General features: G+C 39.1%; 1 protein-coding gene across 2 annotated transcripts in view; it reads right to left on the bottom strand.

Annotated features, from left to right (window-relative positions):
- Window positions 1-206: 206 nt before the first annotated feature.
- LOC126195361 (engulfment and cell motility protein 2-like) overlaps window positions 207-22,731 on the bottom strand; it is a 66,128-nt gene continuing 43,603 nt past the window's right edge. For both annotated transcript variants that reach the window (XM_049933939.1, XM_049933940.1), the window contains exon 5: window positions 207-487. In XM_049933939.1, coding sequence (XP_049789896.1) covers window positions 309-487 — 179 coding nt within the window. In that variant the 3' untranslated portion in view covers window positions 207-308. The remainder of the gene's footprint in view (window positions 488-22,731) is intronic.

Here is a 22,731-nt window from a genome sequence, read left to right as displayed (position 1 = left end):
AATCGTATGGCAAACAGTTACCACTCAACAATGACCAAGTAACACTCAGCTGAACTTTCGTACAGCTTAGAACTTTAGAGATGATTTTATTCAATCTCTGTTTGCTTTATATGGGCTACATTTTACAATAATCATACAAAAAAATTCATTGAAATGGGAAAAAGGATAATGATTTAAAGTAAAATATTGCTGGCATGTTTCAATGCTTTTATTCTCCTTACAAAAAAGTGTAAAAATTGTTTACTTTCTGCAAGTTTTGTTTCATTCTGTCAGACTGTAAAGGAAGTGCTCATCAACAGTATATGTATTCACTTTATTGCCTCTGATACAAATGGATCACTGAAGTCAAAATCCGGAGGATCATCTGGTATGGGTGGTGGTGAATGTGGGATATGAATTCCCTCCAAGTCCATTAACTGCAGTCTTATATCCATGTCCAGCAGTGTATCCAGGTCACTTTGCAGTTTTTTGCTTTTCATTGAACGACCTGAAAAATTACAGAAAACTTTGTGAACTTTTGTGAATTGTGTTTTATTCATCTCATGATGTACATTTGCAATCCATTGGTTTGCATACAGGAGACATGTGAAAAATTTATAAAACAATTACAATGATATTTACATTAGTAAACAATAGCACTATAATAAATAACAACACTATAAGGATATTTCTTGGAACGTGTAACACATTGTACGCAGCTCAAATTTCCAGTTTGTCCAGCATGAATTCATCCACTGAGTAATAACACTTCAGTGTCAGCACCTCATATAGCTTTCTTTTAAGTGAACCTATGTTCATCTGCATCAACGTGTTTGCTCTTTACTTTCCACATTTTGGGAGGAGGTGGTATGGACCAAAACAAGAAAAAAAGTCCAGTACACATGGGTTGTCAAGAGCTATGAGCACTTGTCCCTGAAACTTTCTGGCAGATTAGAACTGAGTACCTCTGTCTTTCGCAGACAAGTGCTCTACCAACTGAGCTAGCCAAGCACGACTCATGACCTGTGCTTGCAGCTTTACTTCCACCCTCTCACCTTCCTAATGTCACAGAAGTTCTCCTGCGAACTTCACAAAAGTTCTCCTGTGAACCTTGCAAAACTAGCACTCCTGGGAGAAAGGATATTCCAGAGACATGGCATAACCACAATCTGGGGAATGTTTCTAGAATGAAATTTTCACTCTTCAGCAGAGTTTGCACTGATATGAAACTTCCTGGCAGATTAAAACTGTTTGGTGGACTGAGACTCGAACTCGGGACTATTTTCTTTAGTTTTAAGATTTTGATCGTGGATTGTAGGATAGTGCAGTGAGACATTAAATGTATTTTTTAGACTAACTGTGAGACTAGGTGAAGCTGAAGTGCTTCAAGAATATGTATTTGCAGATAGTAAAATAAATAGTTGCTTAAAAAAATCTGTCAGCATGTGTTTGCATATACACAAGCTTTAGTTGCAATTGTTATATTTCATATGTTTAATTAGTGCAAAATTTATATTCCCTCCATTTGAGGTTTGCAGTGAATGGAAAATAAATACCTCATTTCAGTTGTTAATATATTTTACCAATTGGCTATCTTCACTGATCCTTCAAACAATGGAAACTCCTGGTTGGAGTATCAACACCATAAATATGACATATTAAGTTGCAGACTGGCTCAAAAAGACACTTACACGTAAGCTTTTGGCCACAGCCTTTGTCAGAAAAAGAAAGAAAAACACACACACCATTCATTCACACAAGCAAGACACCTCACAAACTCATGACCACCAACTCTGGGAGCTCGGACCAGAATCAGATCCTTGCTGCCAGAGTTGCATTGTAATTCTGGGTCAAACATTATTTATTTATTTGCTATTTTTTTAAGTCTGTTATTGAGATGCAAAAACAGACCAAATGTTGTACATTAATTGACATGAATATATCGTATAATATTTAAACATACTGTAATTTTAAATGTATTACTGTAACCAATCATTATGGTGTTTAAGGGGAAAAAAGAAAATCTGTATAACATATCTCCATCAAAAAAATTTGAATATATCGATGTACCACCATCTGGCCATTTGGCACACAGATATATGTTCATCTGTGATCCAGAAAGCAGATGCTACTGGTCTGCTGTACTGTCTGCATTGCTGGACCACAAATTTTGTAATTTATAATTCTGGACTGCACTGCTGTACAACACTATGCTACTGCAAATGGCATCAGAACCATGCTAGATTTGTCATTTGGCTAGGTAGTTAACCAGCGGCATGCTGAGGCATAACTCGGGATTCAAATGGGCTGTGCTACTGTGCCACCCAAGGTGTAGAGATTGGGAGATGGCTGCCAGGGTCTCAGGAAATCCTTCCTGGTCCTCCCTGAGGCTCATCTCCTCACTGCTTCCAGAAGGTTTGTTGTAGGCAGATGTTCTGCCATGATGTGCCTCATCATGATGTATGGCCTCTTCTATGTTGTCTCTCAGCCATGTAGGCTTGCAGTTCATTATCTAACATTTAGGTTGTCAGCAAGTTCAGCTTATGCCTCAGTTCCTCATTCCTTATTATCTTAGAGGCTGTTCTAACACCAAAGACATTCTTGTCCTGGTATGCAATGTCTTGTTTAATGCACATTCCCAAACAGTGGTCTGGAGCACCAAATGCTACTCAATTACAAGTGTCTGTGATGTGTTTTCGTATTTTCAATAAGTAGCTGGCATACAGACCATGTCCCAACAGGTAGCATATAGTTCCCTTGATCGGAAGGAAGAATGACTTTCTGGTTCTTTCTTTTGTGTTAGGAAGGAGTTGGTGAGTTCTTCTCTCTGTTTCTGCCTGTTTGAGATTTTTTGCTAGTCTCTGTCAGTGCATGCCCTTATTTCCTTATTCCTTTACCTTATCATATTCACTCTTTTAGAGCCAACATTGTGCATCTTTCTTTCTTTTGGGTAGGTCTAGAGGTAGGAAACCTAGTGACACCAGCAATGCCTCAGTCGGTGTTGTTCTGTACACGATGTTATGTCATTATCATTCTGAGACTGTGAGCCCAAACACTTGACCTGTAGCCCACAATAGTGATTAAGATTGCATTGTAGTACATTCTTATTGCATTTAGTGGCAGCTGGAAACTTATTTGGCCAGTTGCTGCCATTCTGTCCAGGATTTTAATGCCTCTCTGTCAGATCATTTGTGTTCATTAACTCGTGCACTAGCTCAACCTATATTAACAGATTACTGTTGTCTTTAAAAGTAAGGGATGACCAGGCAGCAACAGTAAATAAGTGGAGATCTTACAGCCTTTAAGTCCTTTTGGTACTTGTCTGTTAGAAGTTTGTTTGAACACTACAGTGTCTCACTAGGCATGGTCCTTTTGGAGATGGTATGCCTTTGCATTCCTCTGACCTTTGAACTGACTTGTCCTGTCAGTTATGAGGGACCTACAGTTAAACATGACTCCAAAACTCGTTGCAGCATGGCATCTGTCACATCAACAAACATGAAAGAAGTGCAAAACAACAAATAAGAAGCAGAGGACTGACCAGGGTTTGAATACCAAGCCTTTGCATGCATAGTCTGGACTTCAACCAATAAGCCATCACTTTCTTAGAAACACTGAATGTAAACAAAAACCTATGTTGTTAGTAAAAGACCACTTTGATTTTTTTCTTTTTCAACAGTTGGATAAACCAAAAGCAACTGGCAACCAGGATGAACTCCAGTCTTCAGATGAATTATAACATTTCACTACTTCTAAAAACAAATCATACAAAATGAAATTAACATTGAGTAGAAAGATGTGTTATTTTTCCTGTTTATGAGCTTCAAGATTATTTGCTTTTGACTTTCTAACAGTTTCATTACATACTCGAACACCAACATATAAAAGACAGAGAGGTAAAACATAGTTTTACACAGTACAGACTCAACTTGTCGTACATGCCAGAGATATGAAGCATCACAGATAGGATGAACTTCGTAATTTTTATTTTCAATTTTTAACACTTCCTCCAAATAAAATATATGAAAAAACAGTAAATGTCACATGGATTTAATCTTCTGCACTCCAATTCCTTCAAGCAGCATCTTGAATTGGACCCTTTCCAATGGCTTGGTTAGTAGATCAGCTAGTTGATATGTCCCATCAGTGTGTTCTAATCCAAGATCCCCATTCAAACATCTCTCTCTGGTGTAAAAGTGGCGGACTTCAATGTGCTTTGACTTTCGATGATACGTTGGATTTTTAGACAACTTTACTGTACTTGCATTGTCAACATAGAGTGTGGGAGGCATCACTTGTTTGGATGTTCCAATCAGTTCATACAGCAACCTTTTCAACCAGAACAATTCCTTTGGTCCTTCACTGGCTGATATTATTTCTGCTTCCGTAGTGGATGTCGACCCTTGAAATGTACATTCCCATTTTCTGCAGTTTTCTTATGCAAGACCCAACAATTCTGCAAAACCTGTGCACCACTTGGGCATTCAACTAATACCCAAGTATTATTCTCTCTGAAGGACATTGTTTCTTCATGAATAGCCACCAGCCACTGAACTTTATTGCTAGACTGCAAAGCTTCAGTATAAGAGCTTGGATCCTTATCCCTGATTGTAGGGGTTCCAGCCATGTACACATAATCTCCACTGGTCATCCAGTCTGGTTTTTTCTTCTCACGTTTGCTTCTTTGTTTCTCACTTAAACCTTTACTTCCTCCGGAACTTGACGTTGTGTCTAAATTTTCTTCCTCCTCACTTAATTCTTCTGTCCTTTTGTTATGACTGACATTTTCTGATTCCTTTTCCTCATCAGAAGCCTCGTTAGGTTCACTTTGTCTAACGGTTTCATCCTGAGCAACTTCAAATTCAGTAACATTGGTCTGCAGATAGCATACAACTTCAGCCTTAAATTTCACATCATGACTTAGCACAACCTTACCCTGAGATGGAATCCAGACCCTGAAGCCATCTCTGTCATTCACATATCCAACCAGATGTCCATGCACAGCCTTGTCATCAAACTTTGTATGAAAATTCTTGTTTACATGCACATAACACTCCATTCCAAAGATCCTCAGATGATTCTGGTAGCCTACTGGTTGTCCATACCACAGTTCATATGGAGGTTTGTTTTCAATAGAGGACTTCCCAGTGCGATTCAAAATATATGTAGCAGTATTGCATGCTTCTGACCATAGTTATTTTGGCAGTTTACTGGGGTTCAACATAGAACGTGCACATTTCTCAATAGTTGGGTTTTCTCTTTCGGCAATACCATTTTGCTGTGGTGTATAAGGTGGGGTGACACATTGCTTGATGCCTCTGTTTGCTAGCAGTTCCGAGACCTTCTTGTTGTCAAATTCTTTTCCTCCATCACACCTGAACTGTTTAACAATATGATCATTTGTCTTCGCTTCATTCAAGAACTGTTCCAAGACAGTGCTGACTTCCCTCTTCTGCTTCAGGAAGAAAATTTTTTGCTAGAGTCATCTTTCAAAAATACATGGTAATGAGCTTTTCCAAGAGATTCTATAGTCACAGGTCCATTCAAATCAGCATGGATTTGTTCACCAGTAACCATTGGTCAATTCATTCGAGTCCTGAATGGCAATCTATGCATTTCACCCACTGCACATCCATCACAAAATTCTTCTTTGCATCCTTCCACATTGATGTTCATCTGCTTCAAAACACTTTTCACATGTTATTTGTTTTGGTGGCCAAATCTCTCATGATAAATTTGCAGCATATCTGACAATGTCACCAAGTTCACTTGAACTGGCTGGAATTGTTTAAATACATGTATGACAAGAACATAGAGACCATGATTGACATGACCAGTCATCATTGTTTCACCAGTCACTTTGTCTTCCATGTGGACACTTTGGTCACCAAATCTTGTGCAGATACCTTTTTGTGCATCTGCTTTTACAGAGAACAAGTGAGCACATCCTTCAGGAACATAAAGCACTTCTCTCAGTTCAGCATTCTTTGTGGAATTATTCTGAATTTTCACAGTTCCCTGTCCATGAGCCAGCATGCTTACACCTCTTTTCCCAATTGAAATCTTTTCAGGAACAGCAAATTTTGTATGAGACACAAAAAAATGTTTATTTGCGGTGATGTGATTTGTGGCACCACTATTGCAATACCAACTGTCGACTTCAAAACCGTTAATGACTGAGGCACCAAAGACATGTGCCAAAAACGCAACGTTCTTTTCAGACTGATTGATGCGAATTTTTTTATCTGACTTTTTCACTGAACACACTGCTGCCCAATGCCATACCTGCCCACATTTATGACATGGAAATTTTCGTTTTTCACGTTCCACATTCTTTTTCTATTTTTCACTATTGTCACATTTATTTCGCTGAGTTTTCTTCTTAGGACTACTGCATACAACAAACGCTGCTGATTCAACCATACTTTGATCACGCAATTAAGTGGTCCACAATTTTTCAATCAGAAGATTCACACTTTGATTTTCAGATGGAATTGTGCCCCACAAGTCTTTGAAGTTGTCATATTCTTTGCCTAGCATGGATAAAATTCAGCCATTTAAGATTCTTTCAGATGAAACGTTTTCTTCATGCTTCTGCAATTCATCGTTCAAGTCCACAATAAGATTCTGCAATTTCGTGACGTGAGTGCTAACATCCTCATTGTCATCACATTGAACATGAAAAAATGACTCTATCAAAATATTCAGTCATTGCGTACTGCTACGCTCGAACCGCACACTTAATTTGTCCCAAATTTCACTTGCATGAGTGCTTGTTAAAACAAGTTAGGCTACTGACTTCCCTACCACACTTGCTAATAAACTAGCCGCTTTTGCATTGTCTTTCATCCACTGGTGATGTGCTGCCCTTTTTTCTGCGGTCGCATATTCTTCCACTTCTGGACACTTCTACATACCTGTGAGGATGTCCTCAAGTGCATATGCTGGCTACAGCATCAATATATGCCACTTCCATTTCGCCCAGTCTTCAGGTGCATTGAGCTTGCCCACATGTATTTTATAGTCAACATTGCCATTTCCATTGAACACACACAAAAATAATGGTCAAATTCACTGTTTCTGTTATAAATTCACAGGTGAGCAAAAACAAACACTTCACGGCTTTTCATGCACGGTCTGGGCCCATAACCTGTTAAGATCATTTATTTCCGACTAGCTAACAGTTTCATTACATACTCAAACACCAACATATAAAAGACAGAGAGGGAAACACAGTTTTACACAGCACAGATTCAACTTGTCTTACATGCCAAAGATAAAAAGCATCACAGATATGACAAACTACGTAATTTTTATTTCCAATTTTAACAAGCAACAGTTGGTTGGTCGGTTGGTTTGAGGAAGGAGACCAGACAGTGAGGTCATCGGTCTCATCAGATTAGAGAAGGATGGGGAAGGAAGTCGGCTGTGCCCTTTGAAAAGAACCATCCCAGCATTTGCCTGGAGCGATTTAGGGAAATCACGGAAAACCTAAATCAGGATGGTAGGATGTGGGATTGAACCGTCGTCCTCCCGAATGCGAGTCCAGTGTCTAACCACTGCGCCACCTCGCTCGGTCACAAGCAACAGTCTCACAATGCTATTTGACATTATGGGTCGCAGTTTCAGCTACTGTTTCAGTAACTAAGCCATTTGGATCCCTCACGACTGTATCAGCTCCTCTTATGTAAATGGAAACTGTCCTTCCAATAAGTTATCTGTTCTGTTCTGCATTTTTCCTTCATGAACTGCCAGCATGCTGGAATAATTGCAGGTCAGCAACTCCTGTTAACTGGTATAATGGAAAACCAGCCAAAGTCGCAAATTTCACTTTTTTTAAATTTACTTCATGACTAGTATTGGGGCCGGTGCCCATTTTCAGATTATCCTAAATGTCAGAAAACCATATTTACAATTAAGTACAATACACACACACACACACACACACACACACACACACATATATGCACTCATGCGCATGCGCTAATGCAACTCACACACGCATGACCACAGTCTTTGGTTGCCGAGGCCAGAGACTGTGGTCATGTGTGTGAGTTGTGTTTGCATGTGTGTGTGTGTTTGGTCTAATTACAATGAAGGTGTTTTAGCCGAAAGCTTACTTGTTTCATAGCCTTTTTGTTGTGCCTAACTGCGACTCACCATTTCCACTATAAAGTGAGTAGCAATCTATTTTTTTCATAATATTTCATTATTCCAGCCTGAGTTTATCATTGTTTTATTTTTTGTTAGATACATTATATGTATGTGATATTTACATTAATGAGGATGTAGTACTGGTATTTTCATTGCCCATGAGATTCCCATGTCACAGAGCAGTGAATCACATCAGTTGAATTTTTACACAAATCTTAACTACATATGTGATTTACGCCATCAGTCCCTAATTTATTTATTTATTTATTTATTTTTTTGATAAGTGACCATAAAGGACTGGTAGCAACAGAGGTTACCAGTAGGGTAACCAAACTGATAGAAAGATTTGAATGTTCAGTAAACCACCTGTGGACAGGAGCGTTTAGAGAAACTGTGAGTGAAGGCTAGAAGAATAGTTGACCAAGCACTAGCTATATGAGTTCATAATAGAAGAATTCATAATGGAAGGATCTCTAGTTGGTATAGAGTCTGTGTAAAGAAACTTTTAAGGGAACAGCAACTACAGAACAATAGCTGGAAAACAAAGCACAGGACTTCAGATATACAGAAACTAAATGAAATGTATTGAGCTATCAAAGGGGCAATATGTAAAGCCTTCAATGACTAACAAAGCAAGATGTTGCTGATAGACCCCTCACAAAAACCAAAGAAATTCTGATTGTACATAAAAGTTACTAGTGTCACCAAGTTAGTATCCAAACATTCACAGATGTCACAGAAACCAAAATTGAGGGTAGTAAAGCAAAATCATAAATGCTCATGTCCATTTTCAAATGTTCTTGTGCAAAGGAGAATTCAGTACTGACCCAGTTTAATCCTTACATGACAACAAAAATGGATGATATAGGTATTGGTATCGATGGAACTGAGAAACTGCTGAAATTCCAAATATTGAACAAGATCCTATGACCCAATGGAACTGCTACCACATTTTATACAGAACTTTCAGTTGAAATGACCCTCTTTTTATCGTAATATACCATAGGAGCCTGAACAAAAACTGTACACAGTAGTTTGAAAAAAAGTACATGTTACATGTCTACAAAAAGAGTAGCAGAAGTGGTCCCCAAAACTACTGTCTAATATCTGCTGTACCCCAGAATGAATTCATTGTGCAAGCCTAAAATTTTTAAAGTTTTATCTGGTGAGCTCAGGGCTGAGGGGGCCGACATGGGGCTGGTGTGCCAATCAGAAAGTCAACATGGCTTACCACTGAGGTAGCAGAAGACAAGGCACCAGGTGAGCAAAAGTGCAAATGTCACAGTACAACATAACAGGGCAGTATGAAGTAACACTCCATAACAGCAAGTGCTAGATCACCTTGCAATAGCCAAACGTTGCAGAAAGATCCAAGCTTGGCAATCCAAAATAATTATTGAGCCTCCACAGTAAGGCAAGGACACTGCTGACAAGACCAATAAAGGGAAGAAAATTTACTCATGCACCTAGAACCACTGTGTCATAGAGTGGGCTCAGCTTGTTAAATAACTGGGCTTTTGGAGCTTAAGGACACATTCAGTCATGCCACCATTATGTTTGTGTCACCAGAACCAGAGAGAATACCCGTCTATTGAGTTTCGGTGAAACCACAATGAACCAGTCAATAATAGTCCTCCTGCTACTTGCTTGCTGAAACTAAGGCCAAGACACACCTGCCTGATGCAAACCACACTTGTAGTCTGCCACTGCTGCCTACTAGGACATTGTGGACGAGGAGAAGACTGGTGTGCTGTGTGTGCAGTAATTAGCAGAAAATGTCCTTTCAGTATCTTGAATCATTTATGAGATATGACGATTGTTATGGCCACATGATTCTCAGTGTACAATGACGTGAAAGGGTGTGTTGCAACTCCTTCCCTTTGGATATAAAACCCAATAACTCAAGAGTGAAATGAGAGATCATTCTGCTCTCAGTTTTAAATGAAATTTCAATATCATATCTACATTTCATTCATTGCAGTGTATGGGATAAAATCAACCATATATAAAGTTCATGCAATGCATTTTAACCTCTGCAAAATTCTTAAAATTTTGGACAATGTTTTACTTAATTTGATGCTGCATGGTAACTATGGTATATAACAAAAAGGAATTCAATTCATTAGCAAGTGAAGATACCAGACTGTAAGATGAGAAAAAAATCAATTTTTTTCCTAATAGTTTTTGAAAAATCAGATGATAAGTATTTCATATAATCTAGAATGCTGTCTCTCAGCACAGGCACCAGCATTGGTGAACATTACAACTGTAACAAAAGTCACCTCAGTGTGGAATGAAAAGAGCCTGTCTGTAGCAGCATATGAGTTAAAAATGTAATGGAGTGGCAGAGAGCACTGGCAGCTGACAAAGACTGTCAAGCATTCAGGTTACAACTGCAGTGTATGAGGCATGCGGACAACATGTAGTGGTTCCAGCAGTGTTAAAGGATGAAGTGTTGTGTCAAACACATGACCATATGTTGTCAAGTCATGGAGATGATGGACAGATGAGTCACAGAAAGGTTGTCGTGGAGAACAAAAAAACATGATGTTGAGCAGTACATAAAGGGCAGTGTACCTTGTGCACAAACAGCTGATCTTAGTTATATAAAAAAAACCTTTGCAAAGACTAGCTGAGGCATCTTAACATTTACAGATGATTGGGTTTGATATCTTGAGACTGTTAAATAGAAAATCTGCTGGAAATAAGTATATGCTAACAATTATAGATCAGAAAATGAAATTTTCACTCTGCAGCAGAATGTGCACTGATATGAAACTTCATGGCAGATTAAAACTGTGTGCTGGACCGAGAGTTTGAATTAGAGATAATGTTTTTAAGGTCCCTGGCAGTGGTGCCAGTTCCTCATCAACAGGCTAGTACAGTAGCTGAGGCTATAGTTGATAGCTGGATGCTTAAATTTGGTATGCCTGATACCTTCAATATGGGTCAGGGTACGAATTTTCTATTGGACTTGATGAAACATTTATGTGATGTACTTTGTATCTGGAAGTTATGGACAAGCCTGTTCCATCCACAGACTAATTGCAGAATGGAGCGAGTTCATAAATCCATCTCTAAAATGTTAAGTTCAGTGTTAATAGCCAGCACCATGACTAGGATACATACCTATAATACTCAGTTTGCACATATAATTCTAAAGTCTATGTGGGTACAGGTCTGTCACTGTTAGAGGTAGTGTACGGTAGAAAAATGCTGTCCCACTTTAACATCATGATTCGTAAATTGTGACCTGACTGCAAATCAGTCAAAAAATTTGTGAAAATGATATATGAAGTGTGCAGAAGGTAAAGTTGGGCAACACTAAAGCCTTATAGTGACAGGAACAATAGGGGTAACATGTATGGAAACTACCACAGTATCAAAAGTGTCAATGGATGTTAGTCACTAATCCTTACTTGCCTAATGGAAAGACAAAGAAGTCCTTGACTAAGTATCAGGTTCACTATGAAGTCATTGAGATGACTTATCCAGTGAACCTTAAGTGCAGTTTCTGTCTAAAATATTTACTGTCATTGTTAGTAGAGTTAAAGCTTTTATAGAACCACAAATTGCAGCAAATGACTTCATGCACAGGAAATGACTAACAAAGTAAAAAAGCATGTGGTAGTGGATAACCATTATCTGCATAGCATACCCTACACATTGAAGTGATGCAACAAGTAGTAATATTTGGGATTAGGTGTGTTATTTCTAGGAGCTATTTAATGCATAAGTAATTTTTTTCTTTTCTTGTTCAAGTGTATTAATTTCCATAGGTCATTGCAGTTGTATTGGATACAAGTTATTTCACAGTTGTTTTGTTTTGTAGATGCATTTTTGGGAGACAGAGAGAAAAATGAAAGTTCCTTTCCTCAGGTGGTGGGTCGCCAGGAACAACTGGACAAGTTGTTGTATTCCTGAAGCTGCCATGTGTCGTTGATGGAGAAGTGATGCACGTAGGTTGCATTCAACAGTTAAGAGTCGGGTGTGTTTTCTTGACAACCAGATATGCTGTTAACCAGTCATCAGTGGACACTGAGGTTGACTGTTGAGTGCGGGAAATAAGAAATGAAGTTCACCTGTTATGGGATGTTTTCACAGAATTACTGAGAGGAATGCAAGGGAACAAAATCGTAGAGAAAATACCAGAAACCGATGCTATCATATGGCAAATTGAGAGCTCAACTGACAAAAATGACAAACAGTGCATCATGGATGCAAGTTTGTTGGAAAAGAGGGTGGTTGGACACAGGAGGAAAAATATTAGAGACAGTGTTAGGAATGAGGATATTCAGAAGTTGAATGACATGATTGGGCAAGTGCAATTGATGTCAGGCACGACCAAAACTAGTGGCATACCATGCAATTGTTGAATTTTGAAGGGGAATTATAAATAGCACCAAAATAATATATGGAGTTAGCCCCAGTACATCCAGGATACAATGGAAACAGTAAACATGGATTTGGGAGATATACAGAATCAGTTGAGCTTTCTGGGACAGCAAAATAGCACTAGCCAGACTATTATAGGTATTAGCAGATATCCAGAATGAGGTTTTCACTCTGCAGCGGAGTGTGCGCTGATATGAAACTTCCTGGCAGATTAAAACTGTGTGCCCGACCGAGACTCGAACTCGGGATCTTTGCCTTTCGCGGGCAAGTGCTCTACCATCTGAGCTACCGAAGCACGACTCACGCCTGGTACTCACAGCTTTACTTCTGCCAGTATCTCAGTTTCATTAGCAGATATACTCAGTGATACGAGAATGCATGTATAGTCATTACAAGAAGCAGTTTACTATGAAGTAAACAGACAACTGAATTTGATACTATTACTGCCACAACAATTCCTGTCAGGGCTGCACGTAGTGGAAAAAGAATTTGCTGTAGAAGTACAACATGTGACAGAGATGGCAGAAAAGATCTTGACTTTATTTTACCACATAGCAATTATGGAAGTGAGTTCAGACAGAAAGAGATTGTATGTATCGGTCCAGTTACTGATGTTTGGAAAGAATGTGAAGTATTGGTGATATACGATTCACCCTCATCCAGTAATGTGAGGGACAATGGGTAAACAGGTGCAAGTGGAGATGTGAGAGATATTAGCTCATATTCTTATGGCACTAGAGGACCTGCAGGTATGTCTAAGGGAAAACATTAAAATTTGTCCAGCCGGGGAAGTAGTGACTAATGCACAGACATACAAAATGCAACTGTTTCTAGGGAAAGCAGACACACTGGAGTGCCTGAAGGAAATATTGACCCCACAATTTCATTTTTGGAAGGTGGGAGGGCATTCAATGTGCTCAGGTTTTTCACCAGAAGCCATGATCATGAATGGCTATGAGAATGGGAGACCTAAGGGTACAGTAAAGTTTGAGTTAAATAATAATGATATTTTGGTGAATGGCACAACTTGAGAGGTAGCTGGGATGAACTTCCTCCTCCCAGCTACACTCACATGTACAACTGTTCTCAGACAAACCCACTGCATCGTATTGGCCAGAGGAACCTTTGGGAGTACTGCCAGCACAAAATTTAACCCATCTCAACACTAATCTAAATCCTGACCATATACTCTCTTTAGATAAATTAATTGCATCTCAGCAAGGGAAAATCTGACAAATGTTGCAATGCCCACAGCAATATCAAGAGAACTAGCATCAAAATCTCATGACTATAAGCATTACAACCACTGTCTTGGCATGTTTCTGGTAGCAGATTGCATACTTCACTTTTGCCTCTGACATAGAAGTAGCCATTCTCCAGACCTACTGACACATAAAATATCTCTGATGTGGTTAACTGACATGGCACAGGAAGTACAGATTAAGTAAAACTGTAAATCTGTGAAAACTTGTAAGGATGGACATAGAAAATATATACCGTAAGTTTGAAAAAGATAAAGTGAACTAAAACTTATGAATAATGGTACAGAATTAAGAAAGAAAAGGAAGGTCCATGTAGGTCAGCTCAATGCAATTAGCATATTGTAAAATTATTTATGTAAATGTATAAGATTGTTGCAGAGGATGATCAGAGCAAAATTTGGGATGAATTTTTTGGAAAAAGAGAGGAGTGTTGCATCTCCCAGAATGAATTTGGTTTGCAAGCTTAACGTTTTATCCAGCAAGCTCAAAGCCAAGAAGGCCAGCTTGTGATTGGTGTGCCAATCAGAATGTCTACAGGGCATACTGCCGAGTTAGCAGAAGAAGGCATCAGGTGAGTGTTGCCACACACCCTTCAAGCAAGGGAAGCAAAAGCACAAATACTGCAGTATAACATAATAGGGTAATATGAAATAGCACTCTGTGATTTCGAGCACCACTGCAGTAGTCAAACATTGCAGAAAGATCCAAGCTCAACAACCCAGAATAATTATTGAGCCTCCAAGTAAAGCAAGGAGCACTGATTAGACCAATATACAAGGGCAAATTAACTCATGCACCCAGAGCGACGGAGGATGAACTGTGGGCACAACTCATTAAATAAGAGGCATTTGGAGCTTGAGGGTACATTCAGTCATGCCACCATTCTGTCTGTCACCAGAATGAGAGAGTCCGCTAGTCTATTGAGATTCAGTGAAACCCTGACAACCCAATCGATAATGGTCTGCCTGCAAGCTGCTTGCTGACTTCCAAAACAAAGATGCACCCAACCTGATGCAAACCACAGCCGTGGTCTGCCATTGCTGCCTACTGGGACATCACATATGAGGAGAAGAGCTGTGTGCTGCTAACTGTTCACCCACTGAGGGTCATTTGCGCATGACCTGCAAGCTGTCATCTCCAGGCTGTCCAGGAATGATGCATTCACACAGTCCTGCAAACAACTCATGAACATATGTTGCAGTCTTGGTTGACCCTTGACGGTTGACCAGGGTCTAGTCTTCACAGGAACCGATATCCTGGCTATCCTCAGCTAAGCGTGCAACTGGCTGTCTACAAGAGCACTGGGTGTAGGGCTGCAATCTACTACAGAACATCTGGAGTGGGCAACGCCTACCCATTTCCACACTGTTCTACAGCTCCGACATCACGAATTACTGATAAGGCACACCAGCACTTCTTCATGGTACACGCTGTGGCCTGGGTGCTGTATGATACACTGAGACACCTTCATTACTCTATATACTCATGCTGGCGAATAAATGATACTTGCGTGTTTCAGATGCTTCTGGACACTTCTATGTACCTCCCTTTCCACACTCCATGCTTGGCCCCAGAGCTACCTGGATCGCAACATATCATTGACATCCCCTCGTATAATTTTAGAATACATTATGAGCACAAACATAACGCACTATCTGAAAAATATGTATGTCCTTCTTGATAACCAATATTTATTCCAAAAAGATCAGTCATGTGAAAGCCAACTTGAGGTCCACTCACGTGGTGTCTTGAAAGCCATGGACCAGGGCAACAGGTGAAGACTGTCTTTCTTTATTTCCAAAAATCTTTTGACTCAGTACCAAACCAATGATTACTAACAAAAGTTTGATCATATGTGGTTCCAGATGAAATTTGTGATTGGATTGAGGCTCTCTGATACCGAGCATGCAGCATGTTATCTTGGATGGAACGTTTTCAGCAGTGCTAGAAGTAACTTCAGATATGAAGGGAAGTGTGTTTTGACCCTTCTTGTTCATTTTGTGTTTGAATGATGTAGCATACAATATTATATATAGCATCAGACTTTTGCAGGCAATGCCATTATCTATAATGAAATGCTATCTGAATGAAAGCTGCACAAATATTTAGTTAAATCTCGATTTCAAAGTGGTGCAAAATTGTCAAATTGCTTCAAATTTTCTGAGCTGTGATTCAGAAAATGCAGACATGTTGTGTCCTGTTGCTACAAAATCAGTGCATTACAATTTGGACCGTTCAACTCATGCAAATACTGTTTGTAACAACCTGTGGGGACATGAACTGTAATGATAATTTAGTGCCAGTCATAGCTAAAACAGGTTGCAGATTTTGGTTCATGGGTGGGACACTAGCAAAATGTAATCAATCAACAAAGGAGGCTGCTTACAAAACAATTATGTTACCCATCTTAGAACATTTGTTGTGTGAAACCCATGAACACGTACAAGAGTGGGTCAGAGACATTCTGAAACACCTGAACTGACAGACACTTGCAGATAGAAAACCATCCCACAAAATCATACTTACAAAATATCAAGCACCAGTATTAGGCGAAGAATTTAGGAATATACATACAAGTGCCTGCAAAGGCAAAGCATATAAGCAGTCATTCTTCCTGTGTGCTATACACGAACGGATGACAAAGAAGCCTTAATATGTGTCATGTGCCTCACAGTGGTCTGCAAAGTATGTATGTATTTTTAAATGTTGCTTTTGAAATGTAGCAGATCAGAATGGAAATCAAATCAAACAGATTGTTACCACAGCTCTTAGTTCACTGAGGGCTTGCCACTGTCCAGATTCCAATAGTGGTATAAGAATGTAATGGATCTATTTTGAACATTACATTAGTAGTTAATTATATCATATGCAATGATTCCAAACTAGACAAAGAATAAGCTAATCATAATGTCAGAAACATAAACAAAGTAGTAATCTCCACCTAGTGGACAATGTAATATGTAAATGATTATGAAGTACTAACATATCAGACCCGTGAAACTCAGTCAGTTGGTATGAACATCCGAAATTATCGTATTCTGTTTTAGTCGACACATATGAAAACAGATTACATTGTGTCGCCAAAATATATAAAACACTGTTCAGAATATTATATGAACTGCCATTACCCATCTTTATAAGCAACATATGTATCAAAGTTTACCAATATTTGAAGTAATTTTGTGAGTTTAATTCGGTGGCAGGAGGAACAAGACTTCTGGTCAGGTGAATATAGGGTTATAAATACAAAATCAAATAGGGGTAATGCAGGAGTAGGTTTAATAATGAATAAAAAATAGGAATGTGGGTAAGCTACTACAAACAGCATAGTGAACGCATTATTGTGGCCAAGATAGATACGAAGCCCACGCCTACCACAGTAGAACAAATTTATATGCTGACTATCTCTGCAGATGACGAAGAGATTGATAAGATAAAAGAATTTATTCAGATAGTGAAGGGAGACGAAAATTTAATAGTTGTGGGTGACTGGAATTCAATAGTAGGAAAAGGAAGAGAAGGAAATGTAGTAGGTGAATATGGAATGGAGGTAAGGAATGAAAGGGGAAGCCGCCAGGTAGAATTTTGCACAGAACATAACTTAGTCATAGCTAACAGTTGGTTCAAGAATCATAAAAGAAGGTTGTATACATGGAAGAAGCCTGGAGATACTAGAAGGTATCAGACAGATTATATAATGGTAAGACAGAGATTTAGGAACCAGGTTTTAAATTGTAAGACATTTCCTGGGGCAGATGCGGACTCTGACCACAATCTATTGGTTATGAACTGTAGATTAAAACTAAAGAAACTGCAAAAAGGTGGGAATTTAAGGAGATGGGACCTGTATAAACTGATAGAACCAGAGGTTGTAAAGAGTTTCAGGGAGAGCATTAGGGAACGATTGACAAGAATGGGGGAAAGAAACACAGCAGAAGAAGAATGGGTAGCTTTAAGAGATCAAATAGTGAAGTCAGCAGAGGATCAAGTAGGTAAAGAGACGAGGGCTAATAGAAATCCTTGGGCAACAGAAGAGACACTGAATTTGATTGATGAAAGGAGAAAATACAAATATGCAGTAAATGAAGCAGGCAAAAAGGAATACAAACGTCTCAAAAATGAGATCAACAGGAAGTGCAAAATGGCTAAGCAGGGATGGCTAGAGGACAAATGTAAGGATGTAGAGGCGTGTATCACTAGGGGTAAGATAGATACTGCCTACAGGAAAATTAAAGAGGCCTTTGGAGAAAAGAGAACCACTTGCATGAATATCAAGAGCTCAGATGGAAGCCCAGTTCTAAGCAAAGAAGGGAAAGCAGATAAGTGGAAGGAGTATATAGAGGGTCTATACAAGAACGATGTTCTTGAGGACAATATTATGGAAATTGAAGAGGATGTAGATGAAGATGAAATGGGAGATATGATACTGCGTGAAGAGTTTGAAAGACCTAAGTTGAAACAAGGCCCCGGGAGTAGACAACATTCCATTAGAACTACTGATAGCCTTGGGAGAGCCAGCCCTGACAAAACTCTACCATCTGGTGAGCAAGATGTATGAGACAGGCGAAATACCCTCAGACTTCAAGAAGAATATAATAATTCCAATCCCAAAGAAAGCAGGTGTTGACAGATGTGAAAATTAACGAACTATCAGTTTAATAAGCCACGGCTGCAAAATATCGAGCAAGCAGCAAAGGAAACAAAAGAAAAATTCGGAGTAGGAATTAAAATCCATGGAGAAGGAACAGAATGGACAATGTCTTGAAAGAAGGATATAACATGAACATCAACAAAAGCAAAACGAGGATAATGGAATGTTGTTGTTGTTGTGGTCTTCAGTCCTGAGACTGGTTTGATGCAGCTCTCCATGCTATTCTATCCTGTGAAAGCTTCTTCATCTCCCAGTACCTACTGCAACCTACATCCCTCTGAATCTGCTTAGTGTATTCATCTCTTGGTCTCCCTCTACGATTTTTACCCTCCACGCTGCCCTCCAATACTAAATTGGTGATCCCTCGATGCCTCAGAACATGTCCTACCAACCGATCCCTTCTTCTGGTCAAGTTGTGCCACAAACTCCTCTCCTCCCCAATCCTATTCAATACTTCCTCATTAGTTATGTGATCTACCCATCTAATCTTCAGCATTCTTCTGTAGCACCACATTTCGAAAGCTTCTATTCTCTTCTTGTGCAAACTATTTATCGTCCATGTTTCACTTCCATACATGGCTACACTCCATACAAATACTTTCAGAAATGACCTCCTGACACTTAACTCTATACCTGATGTTAACAAATTTCTCTTCTTCAGAAACACTTTCTTTGCCATTGCCAGTCTACATTTTATATCCTCCCTACTTCAACCATCATCAGTTATTTTGCTCCCCAAATAGCAAAACTCCTTTACTACTTTAAGTGTCTCACTTCCTAATCTAATTCCTTCAGCATCACCCGACTTAATTCGACTACATTCCATTATCCTCGTTTTGCTTTTGTTGATGTTCATCTTATATCCTCCTTTCAAGACACTGTCCATTCTGTTCAACTGCTCTTCCAAGTCCTTTGCTGTCTCTGACAGAATTACAATGTCATCGGCGAACCTCAAAGTTTTTATTTCTTCTCCATGGATTTTAATACCTACTCCGAATTTTTCTTTTGTTTCCTTTACTGCTTGCTCAATATACAGATTGAATAACATCGGGGAGAGGCTACAACCCTGTCTTACTCCCTTCCCAACAACTGCTTCCATTTCATGTCCCTCAACTCTTATAACTGCCATCTGGTTTCTGTACAAATTGTAAATAGCCTTTCGCTCCCTGTATTTTACCCCTGCCACCTGTAGAATATGAAAGAGAGTATTCCAGTCAACATTGTCAAAAGCTTTCTCTAAGTCTACAATTGCTAGAAATGTAGGTTTGCCTTTCCTTAATCTTTCTTCTAAGATAAGTCGTAATGTCAGTATTGCCTCACGTGTTCCAGTATTTCTACGGAATCCAAACTGATCTTCCCCGAGGTCGGCTACTACTAGTTTTTCCATTTGTCTGTAAAGAATTCATGTTAGTATTTTGCAACTGTGGCTTATTAAACTGACTGTTCGGTAATTTTCGCATCTGTCAACACCTGCTTTCTTTGGGATTGGAATTATTATATTCTTCTTGAAGTCTGAGGGTATTTCGCCTGTTTCGTACATCTTGCTCACCAGATGGTAGAGTTTTGTCAGGACTGGCTCTCCCAAGGCCGTCAGTAGTTCCAATGGAATGTTGTCTACTCCGGGGGCCTTGTTTCGACTCAGGTCATTCAGTGCTCTGTCGAACTCTTCATGCAGTATCGTATCTCCCATTTCATCTTCATCTACATCCTCTTCCATTTCCATAATATTGTCCTCAAGTACCTCGCCCTCGTATAGACCCTCTATATACTCCTGCCACCTTTCTGCTTTCCCTTCTTTGCTTAGAACTGTGTTTCCATCTGAGCTCTTGATGTTCATACAAGTGGTTCTCTTATCTCCAAAGGTCTCTTTAATTTTCCTGTAGGCATTATCTATCTTACCCCTCGTGAGATAAGCCTCTACATCCTTACATTTGAACTCTAGCCATCCCTGCTTAGCCATTTTGCACTTCCTGTCGATCTCATTTTTGAGACGTTTGTATTCCTTTTTGCCTGCTTCATTTACTGCATTTTTATATTTTCTCCTTTCATCAATTAAATTCAATATTTCTTCTGTTGTTGGAATGTAGTCGAATCAAATCAGGTGATGCTGAGGGTGTTGGATTAGGAAATGTGACGGTTACAGTACTAAATGAGGTTTGCTATTTGGGGAGCAAAATAACTGATGATGGTCGAAGTAGAGAGGATATAAAATGTAGACTGGCAATGGCAAGGAAAGCGTTTCTGAAGAAGAGAAATTTGTTAACATTGAGTATAGATTTAAGTGCCAGGAAGTCATTTCTGAAAGTATTTGTATGGAGTGTAGCCATGTATGGAAGTGAAACATGGACAATAAATAGTTTGGACAAGAAGAGAATAGAAGCTTTTGAAATGTGGTGCTACAGTAGAACGCTGAAGATTAGATGGGTAGATAACATAACTAATGAGGAAGTATTGAATGGAATTGGGGAGAAGAGGAGTTTGTGGCACAACTTGACAAGAAGAAGGTACCAGTTGGTAGGACGTATTCTGAGGCATCAAGGGACCACCAATTTACTACTGGAGGGCAGCGCGGAGGGTAAAAATCGTAGAGGGAGACCTAGAGATGAATACACTAAACAGATTCGGAAGGATGTAGGTTGCAGTAGGTACTGGGAGATGAAGAAGCTCGCACAGGATAGAGTAGCATGGAGAGCTGCATCAAACCAGTCTCTGGACTGAAGACAACAACAACAACAATGAAACCAACACATCTTAACAATTTATTGAAAGATATTTTCTGTGTAAAATATAAAATTATTGTAAGTGTAAACTGAAAGCTCTGTTAAAATGTGCATCTCAAACATGGTATGAACACTGTACTTAATTTTATTATTGTGTAATTAATATAATTTTCGAAGTCAATATATTCCACATATCTGATACAAATTCAAATATTGTCATTGTTTTATGGCTAATTTGTATGTTTGAAAGAAATAGTAATGTTTATACTGTTCCTGTATGTATGTCAAACTGACTTAATGAAATTCTTTTCATCTATAATTACTGAAAACTATAAAATCAACAATGGTGTCATTGTTTGAAACTGTATTTAAGGGAGTGAGTTGGAGAATCTGATGTTTACTGTTGAGATTTTATTTGTGATGAACCACCTGTATCACTCCGAGTAATAAAATGTATTAACAACTTATAAAGGTGTACCTATTGTTTCAAGTCACATTGCACGTTGATGGTAATTATGCCAATCCTGTTCTTGTCAGAATCACCAGGACATCAAATTAGAAGAAGTTAAGTACCTGCTTTACTCTGCCCATCTGAACTATATAATTTCAAACAGACTTATTTGCAGCAAGTTTATTATATCACTCCTAATGAATTTTGAAGAAGAAGTTACGTCTCACTTTCCACATGGTGATCAGTACCTACAAATAAAATAGCGATTGACAAAGTAATGATTGATACAGTAATCAGATTTTCATTCCCCTGAAGATAATAATACTAATTATTATTACAAGGTGTACAACTTTGCTTCCGCGATTTGCCGATAGGTGGCGACAACGGTAAATAGTGGTAAAAAAAAACAGATTGCAGACATCAGGCAGTTAGCTTGGACCTCAGTCAACATAACCTCATTCAAACATTACTTGATTTGTGTCTGCATCATATAGTTGTTCTTCATTGAAAATGTCAGTTTACGAGCCTAATTCTCATCTTTTGCTGTCTTGGTTGAGTATGGAGAAAACAGCAGCTGAGTCTCATCGAATGCTCTCAAGTATGTATGGTAAGGAAGCTATTAGTGAAAGAACGTGTCGTGAGTGGTTTCAACGCTTCAAGAATGGTGATTTTAATGTCGTAGACCGGCATAGTGGTGGAAGCAAGAATGTTTTCAAATATGCAGGGTTGGGGACATTGCTGAGTGAAGACTCACATCTGACTCAAGAAGAATGTCTCAAGGCTATGGGCATGATTCAGAAAGAAGGAACTAGGGTCCCGTGTGAGATGAAACCAAGAGACGTTGAATGGCATTTGTGTGTTTGTGAACAGTTGCTTCAGAAGCAAGAACGGAGGGGATATCTGTTGTGGCGTAACAAGCTAGCTACGCCACACTGAAGTAGCCGAAAGGGCACGCGTCAACTCACGCCGTCTTGCGTTAAGTCTGAAACAGGATACGTGATGAAAGCTATAAAGAAAAGAACGGAGCTTCTCGTATACTTAACTTTAATTTCTTGTTGTACATTGCTCTTGATAATACAAGTGAGACTCTCTCCAGATATGGTTAATGGCGCCTTGCTA

The sequence above is a fragment of the Schistocerca nitens genome, chromosome 7 (assembly GCF_023898315.1).
Source record: "Schistocerca nitens isolate TAMUIC-IGC-003100 chromosome 7, iqSchNite1.1, whole genome shotgun sequence".
In the NCBI taxonomy this organism is placed as follows: domain Eukaryota; kingdom Metazoa; phylum Arthropoda; class Insecta; order Orthoptera; family Acrididae; genus Schistocerca; species Schistocerca nitens.
The sequence above is the reverse complement of the archived record's forward strand: the minus strand, read 5'-3'. Positions and strand labels throughout refer to the sequence as shown.